Source organism: Antedon bifida, chromosome 1 (assembly GCF_963402885.1).
Source record: "Antedon bifida chromosome 1, ecAntBifi1.1, whole genome shotgun sequence".
In the NCBI taxonomy this organism is placed as follows: Eukaryota; Metazoa; Echinodermata; class Crinoidea; order Comatulida; family Antedonidae; genus Antedon; species Antedon bifida.
Genome location: NC_136226.1, coordinates 32,098,422 through 32,125,133, shown reverse-complemented (window position 1 = coordinate 32,125,133; position 26,712 = coordinate 32,098,422). Strand labels below are relative to the sequence as shown.

General features: G+C 34.8%; 4 protein-coding genes across 5 annotated transcripts in view; 2 read left to right on the top strand and 2 right to left on the bottom strand.

Moving 5' to 3' along the window:
• Window positions 1-2,108: 2,108 nt before the first annotated feature.
• LOC144851031 (uncharacterized) lies at window positions 2,109-4,505 on the top strand. The gene is made up of 4 exons (XM_078708556.1): window positions 2,109-2,169; window positions 2,706-2,999; window positions 3,351-3,559; window positions 4,313-4,505. Exons 1-4 carry the CDS (start codon window positions 2,112-2,114, stop codon window positions 4,409-4,411), a joined length of 660 nt encoding a protein of 219 aa, XP_078564682.1. The 5' UTR covers window positions 2,109-2,111; the 3' UTR covers window positions 4,412-4,505.
• A 118-nt stretch (window positions 4,506-4,623) lies between these two features.
• LOC144858782 (alpha-amylase 4N-like) lies at window positions 4,624-6,816 on the bottom strand. The gene is made up of 2 exons (XM_078714899.1): window positions 6,498-6,816; window positions 4,624-6,371 (listed from the first exon to the last, which is right to left on the bottom strand). The coding sequence occupies exons 1-2, from the start codon at window positions 6,723-6,725 to the stop codon at window positions 4,701-4,703; spliced, it is 1,899 nt and encodes a 632-aa protein (XP_078571025.1). The 5' UTR covers window positions 6,726-6,816; the 3' UTR covers window positions 4,624-4,700.
• Window positions 6,817-9,608: 2,792 nt separating this feature from the next.
• The window catches only part of LOC144851053 (protein N-terminal glutamine amidohydrolase-like), a 28,340-nt gene continuing 11,236 nt past the window's right edge, over window positions 9,609-26,712 (top strand). Inside the window, exons 1-7 of one of the 2 annotated variants that reach the window (XM_078708585.1) lie at window positions 9,609-9,746; window positions 10,162-10,264; window positions 10,644-10,694; window positions 10,968-11,113; window positions 11,555-11,679; window positions 11,926-12,044; window positions 18,529-18,780. In XM_078708585.1, coding sequence (XP_078564711.1) covers window positions 9,691-9,746; window positions 10,162-10,264; window positions 10,644-10,694; window positions 10,968-11,113; window positions 11,555-11,679; window positions 11,926-12,029 — 585 coding nt within the window. In that variant the 5' untranslated portion in view covers window positions 9,609-9,690 and the 3' untranslated portion in view covers window positions 12,030-12,044; window positions 18,529-18,780. Of the gene's footprint in view, window positions 9,747-10,161; window positions 10,265-10,643; window positions 10,695-10,967; window positions 11,114-11,554; window positions 11,680-11,925; window positions 12,045-18,528; window positions 18,781-26,712 lie in introns of those variants that run through there. The other variant, XM_078708577.1, reaches the window with a different exon arrangement.
• On the bottom strand, window positions 12,590-19,321 carry LOC144835001 (uncharacterized). The gene is made up of 11 exons (XM_078690041.1): window positions 19,300-19,321; window positions 18,559-18,744; window positions 17,601-17,908; window positions 16,356-16,833; window positions 15,878-16,015; window positions 15,124-15,222; window positions 14,412-14,567; window positions 14,053-14,148; window positions 13,448-13,552; window positions 13,012-13,086; window positions 12,590-12,738 (listed from the first exon to the last, which is right to left on the bottom strand). The coding sequence occupies exons 1-11, from the start codon at window positions 19,319-19,321 to the stop codon at window positions 12,590-12,592; spliced, it is 1,812 nt and encodes a 603-aa protein (XP_078546167.1).

Below are 26,712 nucleotides of genomic sequence, written 5' to 3'. Positions count from 1 at the left end.
CCATGGATAAAATAAACAGTAGTACTTTTTTATTCATGGTTAAACTGGAACGTTTTAATTCTGAAATTAGTAGTATCAGTAAAAAATAAATAATAGACAGAATCAAGAACGAATGTATTCCTTGCTGAACCTGTTGAAGTAAATTCAGTTCGTACCTGATCATACTTAAACCATACTTCTTTCTTTCAATTTGGAAAGAAACGATAGGAATTGATTATGTCAGTCCACAATAAAATAAAAAGAAAGAACGTGGTAGGGAGGGTGCCAGACAGTGCAAGACGAACAGATGTGGAAAAAGTGTGTGATGTCAAATGTTAAAAATGTACATAATGAAATAGAACACAGACATCTTACATTTATCAAACTAATTGTTGGTTAAATAAAAGAATAAGTAATATAATAAATTATATGGATAATTCATAATAATGAACAATTGAATCATGTGATGGCAAATTTATAAATTGTCAAGAAAATCTGTAGAATTATACAGCAATTCCACAGAATTCTATCTAAGGTTTCGCTGAAGTGAGATGCAAATCGACCTTTTAACATTGTTGAAAAGTACTCAAAGAAAATAATTAACAGCATGGACTAATTGTGTTTGTTAAAAGGTAACCTACACACTTGACATCTTTGTAGAATTTGCGATATAGAGGGCAACAAACACATTTTTAGAAAGTTGAGCGAGTCAAATGGCCGAGCGGTTAAGGCAGGGGCGCCGTTTACCGTACCTAAAGAGCCAACAACATCGACAAGGGTTCGAGGCCGACTCGCTCCTAGTTCTGGTGGTGGAACAAGTCTTCTCGGATAAGGACTATAAACCTTAGGTCTAGTGTACACAGTTATAACCTGTGTGCACTTTAAGAAACCCAGTTCATTATTCGAGAAGAGTAGGGGGTTACCCCGGTGAACTGGTTCACAAAATAGCCCCGTATCAGGGGGATTACCACCTATCTGATAGGACAGTGATTATTTCACTATTGGTAATCCTTGGCCACATTGCCTAAAGACATAAAATAAAAATTTAAAAAAAAAGTTGAAACCATTTTGAATAATCTATAGTAATAAAGAATTTCTACACATTCAGAATATTTAGGTTTTAGAAAATGAAATTATGGAACAAATTGAATTTGAAGACTCCTTTGTATTGCATTTGATTGTGCATAAAGGCTGACATAGGACATTTCACCAAAGACTATTTAGCCCCAGTATTACTTCTTTAACCAAGGCTATAAATCCGCTTTCCTTCAACTTTCAATAACCATTCCCTATGTATATTTTGAAATTAAAACTACAATGATATCGTAATGTATAACAAGGCCAACAGCCATAAGTCGCGTGCTAAAACGCATAGTGATACCGGACCGACAGACCGACAGACTGACCGACCGACATAGTGAACTATAGAGTCGCGTCCACGCGACTAAAAACACAAATGTTAGTTTTATGCAATAATGTTGTCTCAGGAAACTGTGGTTCCTTATGTGTACATAAACATCCTAAAGTGATGTTGCGTGTTGTAAAATGCTGATATAAAGTTTGCGGTACACCACGTATATTAGTTCTGAAAAGAACTGTTGAGACGTTTCGATCAATATGCTTTGATCGTCCTCAGGAGTGAGAATGCAGAAAGTCCAGGAAACTGGGAATATAAGCAGAATAGGGACTGGTGTGAAAGCTAACAACAATAGCAAGTTCACTGTGTTTTAAAATCATATGAACAAATGTAGCTATATTCTCCAAATAAAGGCATTCGTAACATAATGCATAATTATTGAATACAATGAAATAAGACAATGACCCTTGATTTGCTTCTCTAAAAGATGATAATTAATCTGTTTTACGGAACCGGACATTGCAAGTGCATTTTATTAGGAAGGTTTAATCTACTTTTACAAAAGTGTTAATCTTAAAACTGCCCTGGCTATACGATCATGGAGAAATTAGTAATACTTAAATAATGTTTGTAATACACTTAGTGTTTAGGAATATTAAGATATTAAGCTAGGAAGGATGTGGTATACTAGAGTGATAATACTAGATCCTGGTTAGAACAACATAAAGGAGATGTTGAATTTCCATTTTATTATTTAAAACTTTCTCGAGTCAACATGAACACCGCCGTTTTTTCAATTCTGTTGTCAACTATTGTTTTGGTCTCACAAGCTGGTGAGTTTCGTTATTTCGTTAAATGCTCCTATTAGAGGTTTTTTTCTATTGAATATTTTCAACATTTTTGTGATTTCTTCTATAAAATACACTTTCTGTAGATACACACAAATGTACACACAAAGGACGCTTTCAATTATTTTCTTTGTAAATTTTTGTTGTGAATTAATCTTTTAAAGGTATTTTTTTTATTCATCATCATCATCATCATCAGCAACAGTATCATCATCATCATCATCATCGCATCCACTGTAGTCATTTCCAAGTGTCTGTCTCGTTATCATATACAGTACCAATAATGTAATCGTTGTCATCATTACCGACATTTTTATTCGGATAAAAACCGACATTTTTTCCAATATTCTTTATGTTTCCTAGTTTTCCAAGTGTGATGCGCCCAAATATGGTAGTGATATACCCAAATATGGTAGTGATATGACATCATCATGTCATATATATGGTCACATCACATTTTTTCACATAAAGTTTGATAGTGTATACAAGGCTTAAAATTGTTATATATTTTAATTATCCAGGTGCTTGTAAAGACCTTCTTCATTGTGGTATATTTTGCCATAATGGTTACCAACAAGATGAAAATGGCTGCGATATATGTCAATGCGTAGACGACGAGTTCATCGTATGTCCAATCCTGGAATGCGAAGAGCCCTTAGATTGCACTCCAACACTGGACGAGGACGGCTGTCCAACGTGTAGCTGTGTTTCAGTCTGCGAGCCTAGGAATTGTGGAATTGTTCCTGTAGTATGTGAATATGGTTTTGAAAAAGATGAAGACGGTTGTGAAACGTGCACGTGTATCCCACCACCTGGTATGTCAAAGTTCATATCAGTATTTTATTTCTTTTGAAGAAAAATTTCTATTCATATTTTTATATATTTTGACCAAATAAATTTAAATGAGGCGTGTTACAGTCATCATAAAAAATATGACTCATAAAAATGTTCTTCATGCAACTTAGAAAACCCAATACATATTTTGAATGTGTGTAGGTTATCTTTTTTGTTCAGAGTGTTGTGACAAAGAAAAATTGATAATTCAGTTCCACGCGTTATGTGAAATTGTAATGTATTAAATGTATGATTATGTTGTTTTTCTAGTCAGTTTATATTAAAAGAAAGTTTCTGAACATTATTTTAATACGTGTGATCTTTAAAACTAGATTGTCCGGGTGATCCAGTTCCGGTAGCCTGTGGAGCATCATGTGGTCCAGCTACTTGTCAGCAACGCTTGACCGCTATCTACCCATTCTGTCTTGCCTGTGTCCCGTCCTGCCAATGTCCACAACCAAACACGTTTCTGGACACCAATGGACGATGTGTGCCAGCAGAGGGTTGTGGATGTGTTGATGACAATAACAACTACTATCGTGTAAGTTGTTTAAGCTTAGTTCTCACTAGGACGTGAGCCGCAACCCATGCGAATTGACCAATCAAAGCGATGGATTATTCGAACTGTCGTTTGTGATTGGTCAATTCGCTTACGTTACGGATTACGTCCTTACTTTGCGTCCAAATGGGAACTTGGAGTAGACATCCTAAATGGTTAAGGGGTGATGTTGAAGCTCTTTAGATAGTTAGGTTAGGTTAGGCCTAAGTTGCATAAACGGCCGGGTTCCTTCTTAACGGCCATAATCTGAGATTCCCATCACATTCATTCATAGTAACTTTTACCGTTGAGTATAGTTTTTCCATTAAGTACTTATTTAACGGACTATTTTGAGGGTTGAGATTGTTCTTAACGAAAAAGCTTGCGTTGTTAACGTTTTCTATTCGAATGATTTTCTGTTGAGCACAATCCTTTTACAATTTACCATTCGAATACAAAAAGTACTCAACGAATCTTTATGTTAACAACGAAAGTTCCCAATCGAATACGACAAATTATACACAGCGTCAGAGTGTTCCATTCAAGTTTTGTTTGCCTACGGAAGAACATGGATGACGTCATATAGTCTCCGTGGATATGTGGTTGAGACTAAATGTTTTTAAAAGAATATGTCGTGAAAATAAAGCGATCACAATTAAAGTTCGCATAACATTTTGAATAGTATATAAAACCGTATAGAATATTAATTTTTACCGAACATTTTACCGTACGATTTTTGTCTGTTTTTGTTTTTAGAAATGGTCAGTGAACTTCATTTACGTGAATGGTAAGGTCAGACGATGTGTTTGTTTCCCAGGTAACAGACTGAAGTGCAGTAAAGGCGGGTATTACTAAAATATAACATGAACAACGCATACGACGCAGAGCTGAGGTTGTTGAAATAATGAACGCGATACCCTCTACTATACATTAGAGAAGAATTTGAAAATATCAAAATATTATATTAGATATAATATATTAAATTGTTCAAGAAATAAATGTTTGTAGCAATAAAAATAAAATAAATAAGTCATTATAATATTAATGTAATTGATGAAATCATTTTATTCTTTTCATTATTATTTTTTTTTTCTGGTAAATCAGTGTAAATTTGTCATTTTATTTTTTTTAATTAACAAGCAATTTAAAAGTTATTGATAATGCATGAATTGTCGTTGTAGTTGAATACGTTCACAAACCCACATCGTGCAAAATGATTGCCAGTCGTGTACGGTTTGCTGCCACCAGCAGTTCCAGAACAACTTGATGCCTGGTTGCGATCGCTCTCCCAACCATCTCCGTTCTTCAAGAAAGCTTTGACCTCAAACCAACCATTCTCTGTTTTACTGCAGTCCATGTCTACGTCCAGCAACCAGTAGTGGTCTCCCCATTGGTTAAGAGACGTGTACCCATAACCGTCTTTGTTAACATTACCACCATGCCCGGGGTTGTTGGTGGTCCAAACCATTGGAGAACCGTCCGGTTTGACGCCATTATAGCTGCCTTGGCCGTCCTCTGCTCCATACCAATCAAGATACTTATCGCCTGTTTTCCATGCGTTGTATTTACCATTTGAGCCGCCTGTACGATGTGTAATCGGTAGTGCGCATGTGCTAGTTTCCGCCTTCGATGTACATCCTGTTCGTCGTGAGTGATCAATACCGCCACGTACGAATAAATCCTGACCATCGCTTGTAGGTTTATTTACAAATATTACCGTGCGACTTGATCCGACAGGAGATGTTACACCGCCATTGTCTGGCGGAGAAGTTGGATTGGGTTTAGAAGTTGGATTAACGCAGTCAGAGCAACCTTTACCCATGGCACCGATATGGAGTATGAGTACAGGCTCATCGGAGTTGTTATCGACGTAGATGTCGGCATTTCCCGCCTTATCAACTGTGACAGTTGGCCCGCTACAAGTTCTACTAGTGTCATCAAAATCTCCTCTTGCTAGATCGCAGTATTCTCCAGATGGAAGCCCAGTATTAATGTTTGCATTGATTGGATTGTAATCTCTATTGAGAGCAACAAATGCTTTATTTCCACGAGAGAAAGCTGCTTGCTGATAACCATTACTCCACCAATTCTTCACCGGTTCGTTACCGGCAATGTTTCTCCATTTTGCCATGTTCTTGATAGACCGCCAACGATGTTCACACACCCAGCCACCGCCACAGCTACCATCTTGCAGGATCGGTGGGTCATCGGTTACGTAGTTACCATCTGAAGGTGGACCTTGCCAATCTGTCACGAAGTCGTAGCTACTCATAACACGAGGTACACCATACGGCCATGCCAGCATGTACGTTACTGCAAGTGTGTAATATTTAGCATCTTCATGTGTTACCAGTTGTCCACCACCGCCGTGTCCTCTCTGGTTATCATGATTGTCAATAAAAGCTAGTGCGTCACCTTCAGGCAATATACCCCAGCTGGATCCAAATGTTTCATAATTTGCTATTTGATTACTGCCGCCATCTCTAAAGGCTTCTGATACCTGTCGACCATAACGGAACTCTGTAACACGACCAAGGTGTGTGTATTCTGTAGAACTGATGGCTTCGCCTCCTAGATCAATGACCTCTTGGTAAACAAATGGACGAGAGCCAGAATTAAAGTAAGTTGTTGGCAGGTCATTGAGTTTACCTAAAATGGCTTGGAAATCTTCTGGCCACATATGTTTGGCTGCATCTATACGGAATCCAGCGATTCCAATGGATGTCAGATCATTCAGATAGTCGGCTACTTTTTCACGTACATATCCTTTTGACAGATCGAGATCCATAAGCCCAACTAAGTTACAATTTCTAACCTGCATGAACGAATAACAAAATGTTAAGCGAAGACCGTTATTGCATATCTAAAAGTTCAATATACAATTTCTAGTAATTATTCAACAACTTTTGATCTAAATGATTCATTAATTTAAAGCACAAACCTGGTCAGGATCTCCATAGTTGGATATCTGGTCATTGTGGCTGTTACACTTCCCCTGAGGGACATTGAAATCGCCAGAAGAGAATGGCACTCCAGAGAATGAGTATTGTGAGGTGTCGTACGCACTTCCTGCAGAACCAGTTCCAACACCAGCGTCAGTTCCACACATATGGTTGGCCACAACGTCCGCGTAGATTCTTACGCCAGCGTTGTTACATCGGTCCACCATATCGATAAGTTCGGCACGCGTACCGCGTCGAGTTTCAAGCTTGTAGCTGATTGGTTGGTAGCTTTCATACCAAGGGCGTTTTACATTTGGATCCCAGTCGGGCTGGTAGACAATTCGATGCTCGTTTGGTGGTGAGATTTGGACACCTCCGAATCCATTTGGTCCTAAAAACCTAATTCATTTATAAAATAACCAACCAAATAGTGTTATTTTTTCAACTTCTAAGATCTTCATTAGTGAAGGATGTGAACAGCAGGTGGTAAACACCTCTAAAACAGTCCAGTCCCAACGAGCCGCGCCCAATTATGAACAGTGGATGTGACAGTGGCTGTGTGTGTGTACTAGTACACCGGGATAACCTACTCCACTCGAAAGATGTACTAGGATATTTAAAATACACATTAACTATAGGTGTACACTGGACCTACAGTTTATAGTCCTTATCCGAGAAGACTTGTTCTACCACCAGAACCATGAGTCACGAACCCTTGGCGATGTCATGGCTACGTAATTACGGTTCCACTGTCTTAACCGCTTGGCCACTCACTCGCTAATGACACTCATAACTATTATGTTTAAATTTAGTGTATAATATCAATACTGTATCATGTATAGATTATACATATTTTGTGATGATCTATTGTTTTATGGTGCGTTCATATTTAAGTAAATTTGTAGTTTACCTTTCACATTCCTTGGCAATACTTGTCCATTTCCACTCGAATAGGTGAACAATTACAGTTCTATCATCGGCAAAGTTTGGGTCCTTCTGTGCTAGTACCAACCCAATGGTTAGTACAAAAAATACCAAGAACTTCATGCTAAAATTAAGAAAAAAGTTTTTCCTGATAAAATAACGACATTACCCACATTACCAATCAAATAGACCAATCACAGTAAAATTTAATAAATTTTCTAATAAATACGACATAGGGCCTATACACAACAAAAATAATGAACTTAGGTTTTCTTCATATATTATGTCTACAGAATGATTTCGTTAATTATGGAAAAAGGTCACAGAGTGTTTTTTTTCCTTCTCATTAACACATTCGTTCAATATTATTTTATCATTATCAGGAATCATAAAGATCGAACGTTGAATCATGACTTGCCTCTCGTTATTTAGGAGTCAGTTTTATAATATGTCGAGAAAAAAAAATAACTATGTAGACAAAATGTCACATAATAACATTATTACAACACATCCTTAGTTTTCTCTATTCAAATTTTCATTAGCTTGTTTTGTTAATGATAATAAATATAGTAAAATAATAAGCTATTATTGTAGGCCCCTAATTAGAAAAAAATAAAACAACGTAACAACATAGTATTAGTACATACCTTTGATGCAGCATTACCTGAAGGCTGTAAGACGAAAGTGCCGTGCATTACATGTCTACTTCTTATATAATGTTGTCCAGATGCGTTTATTCCCATTCTTGTTTTTCACAAAAGATATTGTCCACAGATAACCGTGTTATCATTATAGTTTGATGACTTTTTCCACCATTTCATCATCGGTATACGCTCTTGCGAAAGAATGTGAACATGCTGTAGCACATCTGAAAAGTGGAGGTGAAGAAAAGGAACCAATTGTGTGTTTTATTTCTGTTGATGTTCATTCTTTGGATGGAGCAAACAAAATAACTTTTGGTAATCGAAGGTTTGCTCCATACTAACAAATACATTAAATACGAACAATAACACTGAAATAAATATACAACTGATTCGTTATTCACCAATGGCAAGTTAGAGCAATGAAAAAAATATTGTGTAAGAGATTTTAAATTGACCAGCCGGCCATGTATTTAAATACTGTATCAAACTTTTGCATGTTTTATAGTTACGTACGTGAACTTTCGAAATAATAATTGTACAAAATTGTATGCAGATAGATGACTGGCACTTGTCGTTACTACCACTCAAATTGTTCAAATCCAGAAATATTCAGAAAAGTCACAAAATGCAATATTGATAGGATGGTTTATTATAATCGTTCTTGCATTTATGCTTTGTGAAGTTTTTTGGAGTTTTATACCATTTTAACTCCCACTTTTAGTGTATTGATTGTAATTGTTCTTGTATATTGAAATTGATTTTGACCAAAAGAATGAATTACCAAATGAAAAAAATGAATGAATGTAAGGGTTAAGGTTTTCGAAATAATTGATTAAATGAGTAACACTAGCTATTTCAAACTTTACCAAATCGTAATTATTATTTTACACATAGAATAAAATCAATTAAGAATATTTGTAACCTAACGTGTTGGCATTGAAGTATGGAAACACAATGCAAGGACCTAGATCATCATATTAACCAGACCACAAAAGACACGTTGAAAATCAACCATCTTTACATAATAAATGTTATAATGGTATCATTGTCAACATCAATGGTTTAGGCTGCCATATGCTGCTGTATAAATATTTTGTCATAAGTTGTTGCGTGCAAACAACGAGTTGTTAAATTTATCGTCTAATTTATCATTGTGGTACTTATCTGTAATGTTTGTACATGGTGTGAAATTATACTATATTGTGAAAACAATTTCATCTGGTTGTAGTGTTATCTATTGCTTGGCATATTTTGTATTGTTACGGTATCTGTAACTAAGATACCTCAGTTCAATACATAAAATTAAATAATATATATTTTCTACGTTTATCTGAAACTATTAATTGTACTTTTGTTGAACTTAGACCGGGACTTAGACGTACTAGTAGCAGCCAAGTCCATCGTCCAACCCATAAAATACTGCCAATGTTGTGGTTTACCTGTCCAAAAATGAATTAACGAATGGCGCCCTCAAAACAGTTAAAAGTTTTCTCTCGCTATAACGACTGGAAAATGCGGCTGATAACAGTGATATGACGACAGCACAGAGTCTAGTTGTAAACATCAGCATAAGGATCATCATGTTGAAATAATTGTCAAAGAAAATTAATTTTAAAATGTTGTCATGGAGGTGTCCATATTATTTAATCGTGATGAATGCATATATACAAGCTGTTATTGGTAATTTTACATTTATGTATAAACATTAATTAGTACGATATCTGTACCTGCTGTGTAGATGCCAAGCTAGGCCTCTCTCTATAATTATATATGTGTAGACCGGCCTACCGTAAATAACCAAGAGGCTAGAGACATGGAGTAAAAAATATATTATTCTTTACTCCATGCTAGAGAGGATATACTGCTATGTGTGTAGCCGGTCTAATAGAGGGTCTGTCTGCTATTTATGGGCCTCTGTTAGCTAGGAACACATCCTGACTCTCATTATTAAATACTTCTCCCTAATCATAAACATAAAAACAAAGTAGTAGTACCATGGAGGTAAACAAATAATTATTTTTTAAACTCCATGGTAGTACTGTGGAGATGGTGAGATGCCATGACATCTAAATATTAAAATAATTTGTTTTTAAAGTGAGGAAAACGTTTGGAAGTTATGCAGCAAGTTACAGGATGGTGGTAGACTGCAGCAGTTGAAAAATGTTTATGCCGTGTTCATTTCAAACGATACAAAAATGGTAAATTAAATGTTAATTTTCTCACCCAATTTTTTAGCTAACAGTATCTCCCGTGATTTTTGAAAAATCAAATATAATAATTTAGTTTTTATCTTGTTCAGTCTGGAAATGTTATTGTTAATAATAAATGATAATTTTTTAGAATAGATAGTACTGTTTAGTGGGATGGGTAGCCTTCGCTACCATCATACAGTTTGTACCTTTCCCCTGTATGATAGCACCACAGATTCATATATATTTTGTCGCCAACATATATTCCTTAACGTTTGAGTAATGTATTATTATATTCATGACTGATTGTGCTTGAATAGTGAATTTTAATATTCAAATGTTACAAAATGTCTTTTTTAAATTATAGTTATAATTTTTTAATTTGCAGATACGAATTTGGGAGCAAAGAAGTGCTGATCAAGGCAGTTTTGTTGTCTGGGTAATATATATTTATTATATTAGCCCTAGTTTGTAAATATGAAAACACTTTTTACTGATACAATTGTTTTGCTTTGCACCTGAGAAACATTGTTAATTCATTTAAGCATACCCTTGTTGCACAGGATGTCACTCTGTCATCACAAGTATATTTAAAATTCCCTGTCTCTGACCTGATGTTGATTGGTCTTTCTATGACATGTGACTTTATTTTTCAATTTTCTTTAAAACAGACAAACGATAATATATTCCTAATAATATTCTTTTTTTTTAGGATTATCATGTGATTTTAATCCATGAGGAAGCTGAAGGTTGTCATATTTATGATCTTGACACATGGCTTAGTTTTCCATCATCATTTGATGATTACATACAAAAAGCAATACGAGATGAGAACTTACTGCAAGAAAAGTATCACAGGTAAAAATGTAGATAAAGATATATTGTCCCCCTGAACAATTAAAAAAAAATTATTTTTTTTTTTTAATATGCCATTTTAATGTCACATAAAAAGTTATCCACTTTGACCAAAAATTGGATCTAAACAAAATTTATTTACCTGAAAAAACTGTAATTTAAAGCACAAAATAGTCAAATTGGCTGCCAGCCAATGGATTTTTGGTTGAATTTAACCATTATGTTATTTTATAATAACATTTTTTTTTCCCATTTTTTTTCTACGGAAGTGATTAACTTAAAATAACCTATTCAAAGTTAGATTTAATTCATTTTCATTTTTCATGTTTTTGGGGGACAATACATCTTTAATTCATTTGATCACTCTTACAATGACAAGTGAACTGTCTGTATGTTTATTTTGATTGTTAACAAATGTATTTTTTTTCTTTATATCCATATAAGGATGTTCAGAGTGGTTCCTGGTGCAGTGTTTCTAGAAAAATTTGCATCTGATAGATCACACATGAAAGCAGCTAATGGTGATTGGTTGAAGCCACCTCCGACCTACCCATGCATATCAACAACAGGTAATGGTACAGCTTCTGTCGGTACATTAACATTTTGGAAATTCTGCGGTACAGTGGTGGTAGAATATGAGTTCATCTTCCCCAAGCTGTCATACACAATGGACAGAAAATATGTGCCCATATATGGACATGATGATGTCATATCACTACCGTATTTGGTCATATCACTACCATATTTGGGCATATCTATCATTGCTTTGCTTTACATATTACATAAGTAACACAATACATTCTTATTTGATTCAGATGCTAGCAACAATTTAGCTGACTTTATATCTATGGAAGCCTCTGTTGGTGTTGGGTCCATCATGGATTTGGACGCCCTCATCCAAAGATTTTCAAAACGATGATAAAATGAAAATGAGGTAATTGTTATTATTATTTATACTTTATTTATTTTCACTAATATTTTAAATAATTGTCTTTTTATACATTGTCACTAATATTTTCTCAACTTTATACAGTGTCATTGTAATCTAGTTGCCCTATAAATATGCACAATATAATACAAACTTAAATTTGATACTTTAGCGTACACCATATACGTAAGTAAAGTATCTTGCCTAAGGATACAAGCAATGTGGCGAGAGTTGGATTTGAACCACGACCTCACGATCAGTAGTCCGATGTCCAACACAGTGCGCCACATGCCCTCAATAGTTGAATGGCCACAACAATTTTAAGTTTATATTTACTGAATTTAAGCAATTAATATTGATTGCATAAGAATATGCCATCTAAAACATATTTAATTGTTAGTTATTTATTCCTCTATGGTATGTTAGGACTCAAACTTTAAATTACGTTCTAATATAAAATTTTATATATACAAATTTATTTACTTATATAACAAATATTATAATTATTAAATAAATATTAAAAAGTATAATAAATAGTTTGCTTAACTACTTTAAGGAGCCGGTTCTATTGAGAACCCTGGAATGTAGCTCTGGTATTTAGGTGGTTGTTGTCCATCGTCAAGAGGGTGCTCTACTATCATTTGCGATTCAGTAGTTGTAATTTCATCATCCGATTGTGTTTCAGTTTCGATAGTAGTTTCTGTAATACAGTGTAATACTTTATTAGTAAAAAGGGACACTCCTGTAAACCAGCTATACAGTATAAGGTTTATCGCAAATAGCTTGATTGCACAATGTATGATGGGAAGGGTTTGGGAGCAAACGTCACGACGTGCACGTACAAACATATACCTTATAGGATATTGTTAATTAAATTCAATTCAAACTTTTCAGCTTTCCTATTGCATACACATACATTAATATAATCTCAATGGACAATAATATCTGAATGTTCAACAGAAAGATATCTTACCATTTTCAGAAGTATTTGTTACTTTGTTACCAGATGACGTCATACTCTTTAGTGTTGTTTGATTGGGTCCGGTTTCTAAATTAGATATATTATTAGAATTAGATTTTTGTTGTTCAATGGTAGTATAGTTCAAGTAATTGTTTTTATTTATTTATTTATTTAATATTGAATGATAGTATTAGTAACCAAACTTTTGAACTAAATACTATTTATATTCGATACATATGTAATATACAAGGGTTTATTTTACAACAAATAAATGGTGTACATTTCCTGTTGTTAAGCTCTGTCTACACTATCAAAATAGTTTGACAAAAAAGTGTGATGTGCCCATATATGGTAGTGATATGACATCTTTTCCATATATTATGGGCACATCAGATAAATAAGTTTGATAGTGTAGACAGAGCTTAAGAATTAGTAGTATTTGACTGACCTGTCACATGTAGAGCTGCACATGCGCACATTAGACATCCATTATCATCTTCTTGAAATCCGTTTTTGCAACTGCCTATTGGACATAGGTCAAGAGATGAACATGCTAGGTATAAAAAATGTAACTTTTGCAATTATCTACACAGCATATTAAAAGTATGTTATCCTGTTTAGTAAACATTTATTCTGATAATATAATAGTACGTAAAAACAAGTAAGGATTGTATATGTCTGTCTGCTAGTGTTCCTAAGACTAGGACATCTACATGGTGGAAGAGCTTTTGCTGTGGTAGCTCCACTTATTTCAATCAGACAGTGTACTACTTTAAACTCTTTCAAGACTCAGTTGAAGTCTTTTCTTTTCAAACAAGTTTTTCATTAATTTAAATTATTGCCACTTCTTGTCTATTCTAATTTATGTACAGCGCATTGAGAGCTTGATTATATGCGCTATATAAGAATGAACTATTATTATTATTATTTATGTAAATTAATGGTATATAATAATATTATTATCTTTGATTTTGACTAGAATTAAAACAAGAACCCATTATTTGTAAAAAATATGTAGACATTACTACAGTGTTTAATTAAACATGAACTCACGTGGCGGTGTTACGCATATGCATCTTTCACAACCATCCTGTCCCTTTTGGTAGCCATACTCGCAATGTATCCGACAGTTTACTGATGGACATGTCACTAAATGTCAAATAAAATGATTAATTTCTTTATACCACTATACAAATTATATTACATTGATAATTTGTTCTGCAAAGTATACAATTTATAAGAATCAAGTAGAAAGTGATTAGACAAGTGTTTTAGAATGTTTCAATGGCAGTGATATGGAAGGTACGTTTAAATTCTCACTAGAAAAATGTATCCTTTTCCCAAATGTTCTCAAATTTACTAAAATGGAGAAGAGTTGTGGGAGTTTGATTATAATTGTTTTAAGCTCTCACCTGGTTGAGTAACACATTCACATATTTCGCATCCGTATTCGTCTTCTTGGAATCCCATATCACATGTTTTGTCGCAAATGTACACGGGACAGAATTCACTGGAACGAAATCCGTAATCTGTATCGTTGATTTGTACTGACGTCGTGTTCTCAATACCTGTATTAAAACAATGACTTAATTTATGGAAGTAAGACAATTGTTATCCGCTAACTTTGATCCAAATGACGGATGATGTTGAAACTTCATAATAAACATTCCCAATATAATGCATGCGATAGGGAAAATGTGTATTCCGAACAATAGTACAAACTCTCTCAGTTATAATATAGATGTTATTGCAATACTCTTTCACATAGAATAGACAAAAATATGTAAAAACAAAAAAATATAAATACGTCAAAAACATCATCAAAATATCATCTTTTCAAAAACATATATGCAAACAGAAAAAACATACAAGTATTCCTTAAAAAAACGCCGCTCATCTCACGATAACTACCGTCTACATGCATCTCAATATTTATCAGCAAATGTTTTCATAGACTCCTTTTCCCCAGACGTGCTTTGGGGTGTGCGCATGCCCAGTCCGAGTTTTCAAATACCCATTAATTTTTTCAGCCGTAGAAACTATAAGACTGTTTCCTAATGAATAAACTGCCTAACGGAGCGGCGCGAAAACGTCATCAACTAAGACAACACAGTATATACATACCTGTAGGTATGACACATATACATCGATCACAGCCATCGTGTCCTTTCTGATATCCATATTCACAGTGTATCCGGCACTTGATTGGTGGACATGTCACTTCTATAATTCACAAACAATAATCATTTAATTGAATGATAATACTATTGTAATAGTAAATCCATCTAGCATGATTCATAATTTGGAAATAGTGGAAATATTTGGCCAAGTTAATACCATTGTATTATCATACTAAATCTATATAAGTATGATTCATAATTTAAATACACTATACATAGTCGACATAATTTGGTCAAGTTGTTAATGCAACAGGCAACATTTAACAAAATCGATTTAGAAATAACTGCTGATTAATCGGAATTTGGAGTAGGAAGTTTATGTGTGACTGTACCATTTGATAAATCCAGCCTTGGTTTTTTATTTGAGGTTTTCAGCTATTGTCTCTCGTAATGTATTTGTATTGATAGGCCTATAAAGTTCTGTCTACACTATCAAACTAATTTATGTGACAAAAAAGTGAGATATGCCTAAATATGGTAATGATATGCCATCATCATGTCCATATATGGGCACATAACATTTTGTTTGTCCATAAAGTTTGATAGTGTAGACAGAGCTTAAAACATTAATTAAATCTAAAAATTATTTTGGCGATTTCAGATTAAAACAAAATATTACATGCGAAAATCGTTATTAAACATTGCACATTTAGACCGTATACTGGTATTTGGATACAAATATGTTACTATTTTACTACCTGGGTTACATTCGCACAATTCACAGCCAAGCTCGTCCACCAGGTATCCAAACGAACAGTTCTTATCGCACATGTAAACAGGACAGAACAAACTGGAGGAAGATTCGTCGGTTGGTTCAGCGTATGCCGTCGTCGTATCTGCTTAAAACAACATTTAAACAAACTTATACTTAATACATAACATATTGATAATAGTAATAATTTACAGATAGGTGTTTCAGCATTAATAAACACAATATAACATAAGGAATAGATACTATTATATACAAAGAACTGTTCAACTTTTAAGTTTGCGATAAGATTACAAACTTCCTGTTTTGTAATTTTTTTACCTTTTGTATTGTTACATATTTTTATATATTTGTAAAACGAGCAATGAATATCTGAAAGGATTAATAAAAGATAATTTGAAATTTATTGTTGAACTATTAGGCCAACCATGGAGATGATCAGCCGCGCACTTATTTACCATACTTACCATGGTTTGAAATAGTTGTCTCAGGTAATCCACTACTTGTTGTATCTTCAACTTTATCAGTTGTAGTTTCAATGTATGCAGACGTTGGTTGACCAGTTGTAATGTATCCAGTCGTTAGTTGACTAGTTGTATTGTATCCAGTCGTTGATTGACTAGTTGTAGTGTATCCAGTCGTTGTTTGTTGGTCAGTTGTACTGTCAACGTTTGCAGTTGTTGGCAAATTTCCATTCGAGTCTGGTGAATAATCTAGCGATATGTTCCATCTATCTACTTTCATAGCTCCGGAAAATGACTGAACTACTCCGTATCGATTTTCAAGAAATCTAAGTAAAGTGGGCGTATCCCCTACACCACCACTGTCGTTTCCAAAGCCCCACCCCGACTCCGTTGATGTTAGTTTTTCCCAGTTACCAATGGTACTTCCAGTTGAACGAATGTTTATAGACGGGTCTGGTTGGCTATATAATCCACTTTCAATCTGAAATCAGAAATGTATAACATTTTTTGAAATGGTATAACTTCTCAGCTTTTAAATGTTCCTCAACATTTATGCGGCTGAAATTAATACTTTAGTTCATACTTTAGTCCATACTTTATAGTTCATACTTTAGTCCATACTTTATAGTTCGTACTTTATAATTCACACTTTATAGTTAATACTTTAGTTCATGCTTTATAGTTAATACTTTAGTTCATACTTTAGTTCATACTTTAGTTCATTCTTTAGTTCATACTTTTATAGTTCGTAATTTAGTTTATACTTTAGTTAATATTTTGTAGTTAATACTTTAGTTCATACTTTAGTTCATACTTTATAGTTCGTACTTTAGTTCATACTTTAGTTCATACTTTAGTTCATACTTTATAGTTCGTACTTTAGTTCATACTTTAATAGTTCGTACTTTAGTTCATACTTTTATAGTTAATACTTTAGTTCATACTTTAGTTCATACTTTTATAGTTAATACTTTAGTTCATACTTTATAGTTCGTACTTTAGTTCATACTTTTATAGTTCGTACTTTAGTTTATACTTTTATAGTTCGTACTTTAGTTCGTACTTTAGTTCATACTTTATAGTTAGTACTTTAGTTCATACTTTTATAGTTCGTACTTTAGGTCATACTTTAGTTCATACTTTAGTTCATTATTTAGTTCATTATTTAGTTCACACTATACATGGCCCAGTGTATTTTGGTGAGAAGAATTCCTATAATAAGTTTTATTTATTTATTTTAAAACTTACAATTACTAGTAAATCAATGTATACGGGTGACTTCAAATTCAATATCCATCTAACAGCTTTATACGAAGCAAGTACCAGTACCACTTCTTGTGTATCTTCTTCAAAGTTTGTGCTATATACATCAACTGGTACCTCTCCAACATCGCCATGTTCCACTCCACGATGCATTGATATCACATGTACTTGTCGTTGCGATGGGCTTGTTTGTCGTATACAACTGTTTGTCTTCAGACGGCGTAGGCCCATAAACGCGTTGGCTACTGAGCCGTCGTAACCAGCTTCTTGCACTTTGCAACCCCCAACTTCCGCTAGAAAACCAAAATATTGATTAATATAAGCTTGGGAAGAGTGAAATTGTAATTTAACTTTTCCCTGATATAAGCTTTTTAGGAAGACAACTATTATGTAATTTATTTATTAATTACGTCTAAAATATTAATCTATTGACTTATTAGAATAGACTTTCTCTCTTATGATATTTTCACCATTTGAAAAAACTAGCGTGCTAAAAGTTTAATAAATAGATTTTAAATAATTAAAGATTTAAGATTATACAAAAAAATTAGATACATATTTTAAAAATATTTTCGTTAAACTTATAATCAGATTGTGTAGCACAATATTCTAGCATATAAACAATATGTTAGGGACAATAGAATAGATTCAGTTGTTGTGTTTCAGAATGTAAGATGAACAAGTTGGCACTGATGACATATAAGTATAGATGTGTCTTTAAACTTTGGATCAGCCCAGTTTGCTTTACACTGTCGTAAACTTTCCCGGTACCACGGAGGGAAGTATAGTTGGTTTATGACCAGCAAATGTTCGAACCAACAAATCTCAAATGTTATTAAAGAACTATGATGCATTGTTCAGAAAAACTCTCATACCGATACCATTTTAAACATATCAATAATTTCTTTAACAGAAGTTTTATTTTCGTGACGATGGTACTTACGTCGACATGTACACGGGTTATATCCTTTCTTGGTACATAAGCATCTATTGTTAATACACTGTGCTTGGTAGTTCCAGCAGACTGGTTCAGATATCATAGCTACTTGAATACACGAGGTGGCTTCGGGACATGGGTCTGTAGGCAAGGTGCTTGTCATTGTAACCATAAACTGTACAACCATAATACCTATAAATGCAGTAAACGAAATATAGTAACATTGTATAGTTGACAGTTGGACATTTTAGTTGTTTATTTAGAAACGTAACAAACATGGGCACATTTATTTACCTTTAAATGAAGTAAACGAAACAAGTAATATTAGATAGTTGTTAAGTTAGACATTTAAATGATTGTTAAAATATTTTTTTTTAAATCTAGTAAAATGCCATGGAAACATTTATTTTTCCACGTTCCAAGGTTTTGAAATATTAACAATGATACTTCAAGTATCAAGTTAGTTTTTATGTCAGGAATATGTTACCAACTCTAAAGTAGGCCCTATGAGACCTAATTGTACCGATTACTACTTTGAGAATTGTTGTTCATGACTTCAACACGTTCACGGTTCTAGACCACTGAGCTTGCGCGGATGACTAGGATTAGGTCCGAATCCAAGTAAGAAGGTTTTTAACAAAGTGAAAACGTATAGTCTTGTATCGTAAAAGTATTTAATAGATGAAGATGAAAGTTATTGTAAAACAAACAAAAATACAGAAAACAATATTAGAGAAAAATACTTACTTAATTTGATAAAATATGCCATGTTTAGTAATGAATGTCGTCGTTCGTTTTAGTCTCTTTGTAACAATGAACCGATGTGGTTCAAGTATTACTTGATATATTCACCAAGAGAAAGTCGTCGTATCCGGTCTTCTAACTAATCTTCTTTTGGTTCTTACCAACACAAGATATAATATATGTCAAGGTAACAAGATTTGTATTAATTCGTTTGTTATTATATTCTTACTACGCATATCCAGTTTTGTTTGGTTAATAATTTGGATAATAACAACACAACAATATAAGTCATTTAGTGGTTTAAACGGGATTACGTCTGATTGCTTTGCTTATAGTCGATCTTTATTTTGTCTTAGTATACAGTAATGCATAATCTTATAATGAAATACAATCATCCTGATATTAACGATATTTATCATGTACTTTAGTATGACATTATTTTCTCTTGGTGACATCTTAAAGCTCTGTCTACACTATCAAACTTTATGTGACAAAAACAATATTATGTGCCCATATATGATGAGGTCATATCACTACCATATTTGGACATCTACTATATATGGGCACATCACTACCTAACTAGTTTGATAGTGTAGACAGAGCTTTAGAGGAGTATTGAAACGAATAGCCTTCTAATAATATCAGTTGTTATAAACCCACAATTAGGAAATGTAACTTTTGTTTAGAAAAGTAAGTAAGTACTTGATCTAAGTCTACTACGTATTGGTGTTGTATTATTACTCACTGAGGAGAGAGTGATGACAATGTATGATGACTAAACAAGGAAGTGTAATAACTTTAGTAAGTTGTAATGTTTATTGTTAACCACTTTGATCTTAAGTCTTAATCTTAATTGATCCATGTGTCTACTAATGGTTTATGTGCGTAGATTTTTACACCACGTAGGTGCAGTTGGTCATTCACCCATACAGACATCCCAGCAAAAAGCGCGCCAATCTTGCTTGTTGCATCATCATCGAACACACTCATGTGTTACCCTGTTCCAGAGAGAACAATAAATGTACTATATAAAAGACCTTCGTTAATGTGATGAATTCAAATGAGTTCATCATTTCAAGACTAAAGCTCTGTCTACACTATATCGTATATAGTGACACTAAAAATGTGACGTGCCCAAAATGGTAATGATGTGTCAATTTATATGGGCACGTCACATTATTTTTGTTACATAAAGTTTGATAGTGTAGACAGAACTTTAGAGTTATGCATGATATGTTGAGAGACGATCAACACGCGCGTTCAAATTCCGATAAAAATGGGAATAATTTGCTGGCGCGGGCGTCAATCATTTGCTCGCGCGCGTGTCAACTTTCCTTCCGCTTTGTGGTAACATTGACATTTTCAACGTTATTTGTTACCGACGTTTCAGTAGCGTGCTGCTGTGCAAGATGTAAATGATATCGGATTAGTTAATTTCGAGAGAAATTTTAAGACAGGAACTGAGAATCAAGTGACAGGAATTCACAAACAGAAAGTGAAGTTCTTTTACTTGTTTTAATGCAACACTTTATTCTACAAAATCCTTTCATTACTTACAAAATGTGATTGTTTTCCAGCAACGTCCACAAAACAGAATTTACAAATCAGACGAATGAAATATAACTATCGTAACATTGTTGAACTTATACAAAGGCAACAAGCAGATCCCACTATGTTATTTACATTAGTATAAAAATATAAAACTTCTTATATTAGCATTCAAAAATTAATTAATCGCACGGTACTTGTGCGATAATAGAACATGCTAATGTTGAGTAGGCCTAAAACATAATAGACATGGTTTTTACAAAAATAGGTCATTTGTATAGAAAACGTAAATAACTAAGTCAAATCTACCTTTTTTTGGACTTACGAAAGGTATAACAAGTACAGTATTGCATTTACTAGATTGGTTTTATTTACATATTAAGACCTATTGTATTTTTAAAATGGTCTTTAACTCTTCTTAAAAGTGAACTTCTACAATATCCAGCTTGTAGCGTTTACTTTTATTTGAAATTGTGACGTCACTTATAAGATGTTCATGCATCCATCAAAAAGACGTTCGTAAATAATTGTTTTTTTATACCAAAAACTACAGTATTTTTTACTTAACAAAACTACTTTGACCCTGTCTAAAGCTCTGTCTACACTATCAAACGTTATGTGACATAAAAATGTGATGTGCCCATATATGGACATAATGTCATATCACTACCATATTTAGGCATATGTACCACCACTATATTTGGGCTCACCACACTTTTTGTCAAACTAGTTTGATAGTGTAGACAGAGCTTAAGCTGAACAATCGTGTTAAATATTACATTAGTATGTCTACATTAAGTAATTTATCTCAGTCAAACTGAAAATAATGTTTTACTATAACACATTTATCTGCCTTATTCCGTTAGAATGTTGCATTAACCAAGCCACAATGAAGTGTCTATTAATGTAGTGAACTTTTATATAAACCTACGCAACGTTAATGAAATTCATGCGGATATTCTTAAATTAGATTGTAACGCTAAACTTATAATTAGTTCCACGTGCTAAGTGTGTTGTTGAGACAACTAAGCAACAAGATTTTTCCGCCACGATCTGTCACTGCATCGTGCCATGTTAATTTGTACTTATTAAATTCGTATAACATGACGAATACTTTGATTAGAATTAGAATTCAAGTTCTCATCCTTACAAATATTTTGAAAATAGCTTATTACCTCTGTAAGGTTTTTCTTAGGAAACTATAATATTATCCATAGTTTTCCACGTATACTACCTGTTCAGTACCTCAACATTAATATTATCTTCTTTAACGTGATTGGTTTGTTAGGCTTGGTTCCCACTAGAGACGCAATGCAAGTACGTAACGCCACGGAAGTGTTTTGGCCAATCACACGCGATGAAATAGTCAAACTGTTGCTTGTCATTGGTCAACACGCTTGCATCGCGTCTACGTTCTTGCGTTGCGTCTCTACTGTGAACCAATCTTTACAGTTCTTCATAACTATAACGCCATGGTATATTTTTCATTGTTCACCTGCTATGACGTATTTAAGTGAAATATCCATTTTTTCTCCTCTGCTTTTGATCCATTAACTGTAGGAACCTGAGGCGTTGTTTTCTAGCTGCCACTAGATCCTCACTAGCTCTTCTACCGCGCCGTTTGTTTGGATACACCAGACGATCATAATCGTGATTGTCTGAGCTTAACGTTGGCGCCAACGCTTCGTAAACGGATGGCTTGTTATTTTTCACCTTGCTTGTGTTCACAACCTTTTCTGTTGGCTTTTTGGATATAAACAGGTTAGGTAGTCTAGGAGATTTCTTTCTAGGACTTGTGGATGATTTAATAGCATAATCATCGCTTTTGTTCAACCACGATCGATCAGGTAGCGTATCATGTTGTTTGTAATTAAATCGAAGCGCTCCATAGTTTTCACTACACTGGCCAACTGAGTAGGATCTCTTTGAGCGGTCAACACGATCATACGTACTTTGGTCATCGTCTGAAATCGGGCTGTTACTACTCCCGTTACTCAATCGCCTTTCACCATCTGTGGTAAAGATAGTCTGATTACAAGTCGTTAAAAAGTTAGTACCGCCGTTGATAAGTATGTCTGGACACTGGCTCAATAGCATAGGTCCTCTGGAAACATCCGGGCTTTCAGTATCATCACTTAATCTACCAATCGATGACGTTTCAACGTCCATGCTAACGTTTTCATAATCGCTCTTTAACGAGTCTGATTTGTTTGGTGTTGGTGGTCTGGTGAGTGTTGTCCCGTCAGTAGCATTGTGGCATAACTCGTAAGGTGGCGGTTGACGTTTGTTAGACTTACACAATGGATCTATATCGTTATACTGTTTGTCAACGTCATTCGCAATCGTTTCTTTCTCTTTATTTTTCTTCTTTATAACTCTTGCGTATGGTGGTTTGCTGTATAATACCGGCTGTATATGTGGTTGTATTTCTTCCTCTTGGCGTGAGGTCTGCTGATACTTTGAGATCTGCTGGTGTGGTGATGTCTGCTGGTGTGGTGATTTCTGCTGGTGTGGTGATGTCTGCTGGTGAGTCTGATAATGAGGTAAGTTGGTGTGTTGACTCGAGGTTTGTTGCTGTGAGGTCTTGTGTTGAGGCAAGTTGGTGTGTTGCGCCGATGTCTGATAATGAGGTAAAATATGCTGGTGGTTTTGTGACGTCTGGTGTTGTGACGACGTCTTGTGCTGATGTGAAGTCTGGTAAATTGGCGCCTGGTGTTGTGGAAAGTTGATGTGTTGAGCCGAGGTAAGTTGCTGTGAGATCTTGTGTTGTGACGTCTTGTGTTGAGCCGATGTCTGTTGCGGTGAGGTCTTGTGTTGAGGCACGTTGATATGTTGAGGCGATGTCTGTTGTTGTGATGTTTTGTGGTGATGAGGTGAGGTCTGGTATTGTGAAATCTTGTGTTGGGGCAAATTGATATGTTGAGGCGATGTCTGTTGTTGGGATGTCTTTTGTTGATGAGATGAGGTCTGGTATTGTGAAATCTTGTGTTGGGGCAAATTGATATGTTGAGGCGATGTCTGTTGTTGGGATGTCTTTTGTTGATGAGATGAGGTCTGGTATTGTGAAATCTTGTGATGAGGCAAATTGATGTGTTGAGTCGATGTCTGTTGATGTGAGTTCTTGTGATGAGGCGAGTTGATATGTTGAGTCGATGTCTGATGATGTGAGGTCTTCTGTTGAAGCAAATTCAGGTGTTGAGGCGATGTCTGGTAATGCGGTAAAGTCTGGTGCTGTTGTGGAATCTGATGGTGTTTCTTTGGTGGTAATGGCTGTGGCAAAGGTGCTTTCGTTTTGTGGATGAGCTGCTGGGATAGCACACCATTACACGAGTTTTCTTTCATTTGCCGCAGTTTCCGTTCGATCGAAGACTGAGAAATGTTTGGCGATGGGGCTGAAGTTTTTTTAGGTGCCAATGATCTTGTCAGAGTTCTTGAGCTAAAACTGGTATTTTCATAATTTTCTAAAAAAATAAAATAAAATTTTAAAATAATTAATATTATTGGTAACCTGCGCTAGTTATTAGTTTCTCATAAATAAATCTTTTTGAAATATTAGACCACCTAAAACACACATCGAATGACCAGTTTCCGATCGCGTGACTGGATTAATTTAGCTTAAAGCATTTACCCAAAGATTCACTTAAAATAGATAGTAATTGTTTTATTATATTATATTTAATTTTAAAAAGCTGACTTTTAATGGAAAGTAAAATATTCTGACGTTCTGACGTCATGAAACCTGACTTGACCTTCTAGTTAATAAGATTTACCAAGTTATTAATAAAATCAGAAATGGTTTACCACTATGCGTGTCTTAGATACAAACGTTGACTTTAAATAGCTTTAGAAAGATTTAACAATCAACTCATCAGGTACTAATTCAATCAATGCTAAACAGGTTTGTTAGACCCATCCCACATAGTTGCTCCATGGCTTTCGATTTAACCCATGAAAGTAAACATTCACAAATTTAGAAACTTATCGTTTAATAGGAAGTATAGGCTATATCGGCTAGTTTTTATTTTCTAATTAAAAGTGATGTAATTGATCAGGTAGTCAGTGGTTTTGTTTTAAAATATGATATCAGGTTTTATAAGTTTTTTTGCTGTATCGTACCATCATATGGGAACTTGCTAAATTCCGCTTGCTCTGTAAAGTAAGTACAGTGCCATTTCGTCGTCCTGGTGAATAAAAGTAAAAATGTAATACGTTAAAAAAAGTGTTGATAAGAATTTGTAGAAAAGTGTTTAACATTACTCATAGAATTAACGTTTCGGTCAAAATTAGCCTACTCGTTTTCTCGGAATGTTGCGTTCAGTTTTCAGAAAATGCTCTCACAGTATAGTAAAGGAAGAGGAAGACTTGGGAGACCTTATTGTATGTTTCCAAGATTGTGGTAATACCATAGAGATATTATAGTAAACTATAATACCTCCATAATACCTATGTAGGTGCTCACAGGTTAAGCGGTCAGTTAGGTAATTTGTAAATGTCCGATACTCGGAAGTAATCTTGACCTTGTAAATTATGATTATGATTATGCCATCTTTGACGTTGCTCTTATTGTGAGGTTACGTCACACTATTGGTTGTGAAGTTACGTCACTCGATTGGTTTTGATGTTACGTCACTCGATTGGTTGTAAGTAGCATAACATGTTTATACGTCACTACCGGTTAGGATTTAATTCAGTACTTCAGTAAATCTAAGGATGTTACTTGTTACTTATTACATACCCAGAACGGCTTAGTCGCTTTCGTCTCTTTCGGCAACAGATACATATAATGAGAGACATCAAAGATAGAATCACCAGACCAATCAGAGCCACGGTAGCTATTGCGATCTCGTTAATGTGTTTCTTCGGCATTTCTGTGTAAATAAATGAATATCGTTAAGTGTATCATTTCCTAGTACTGTTCAAATATGAATAACGCTGTCTGTATTTCAAGCGTTTCAAAATCGCATTGAGCACTTTTGGTGAAGAAGTGTGCATTACAAATGTTTGTTGCGAGAAATACATGACTTATGCAAACTGTTTGTCCAATGAGAGAGACACATACATTGTTAAAGTGGAAAGACTGTGTTTAGGTATGACCCACTTGTTGGTTTTTATCTTATCAGTTTTTCACATTGGTCGATCGGACGGATCGGGACATTTTATAATTAACTAAATCAATTATGATTGACTTACGTATGTTGCAGAAACCCGTTTCATGGTCGCATGTTTCATTCAATGCACATGCGCATTTAGAAGCACAATTCAATCCATAAGTTCCAAGATCGCAAGGTTTGCGACAGTATGGTGGTTTCCATCCATTCTTACATTGACAAAGACCTTTGATAGGTTCACATGTGTAGGAATTGGAACACTGGCATTGCAGTTCGCATTCTAACCCTTGTGATTTACCAGTCCCACTGGGGCAATTGCCGGGACAGATACGATCTTCGGTTGTTTTGGTGGAACGTTCGCAGCAACGACCATTACGTCGGTCGCAAACAAGACCGCCATCACAAGAACATTTTGTACTACAGTTTGGTCCATAATACCCATCCGGGCATTGCTTGCTACAGTCAAGCCCGCCCCATCCGGCAGGGCAAATGCATGTCCCGTTGATAGGGTTACAGCCTGCTCCGTTGCGACACGGGCAGTCCTCACGGCACTGCATGCCGAATTTTCCGGACTCACATGGAGTCAGGCACTTCTGCCCGGTCCAGCCGGGCTTACAGAAACACTGTCCTTTGGTCGGTGTGCAAAAGTAATTCGAATTCTGAATACATTTACATTTTTTCTCACAATTCGTTCCGTAAGTTCCTTCAACACATTCTGAAAGAGTTAATAAAGGGTTTATGATTAAATGATTTTACGTTT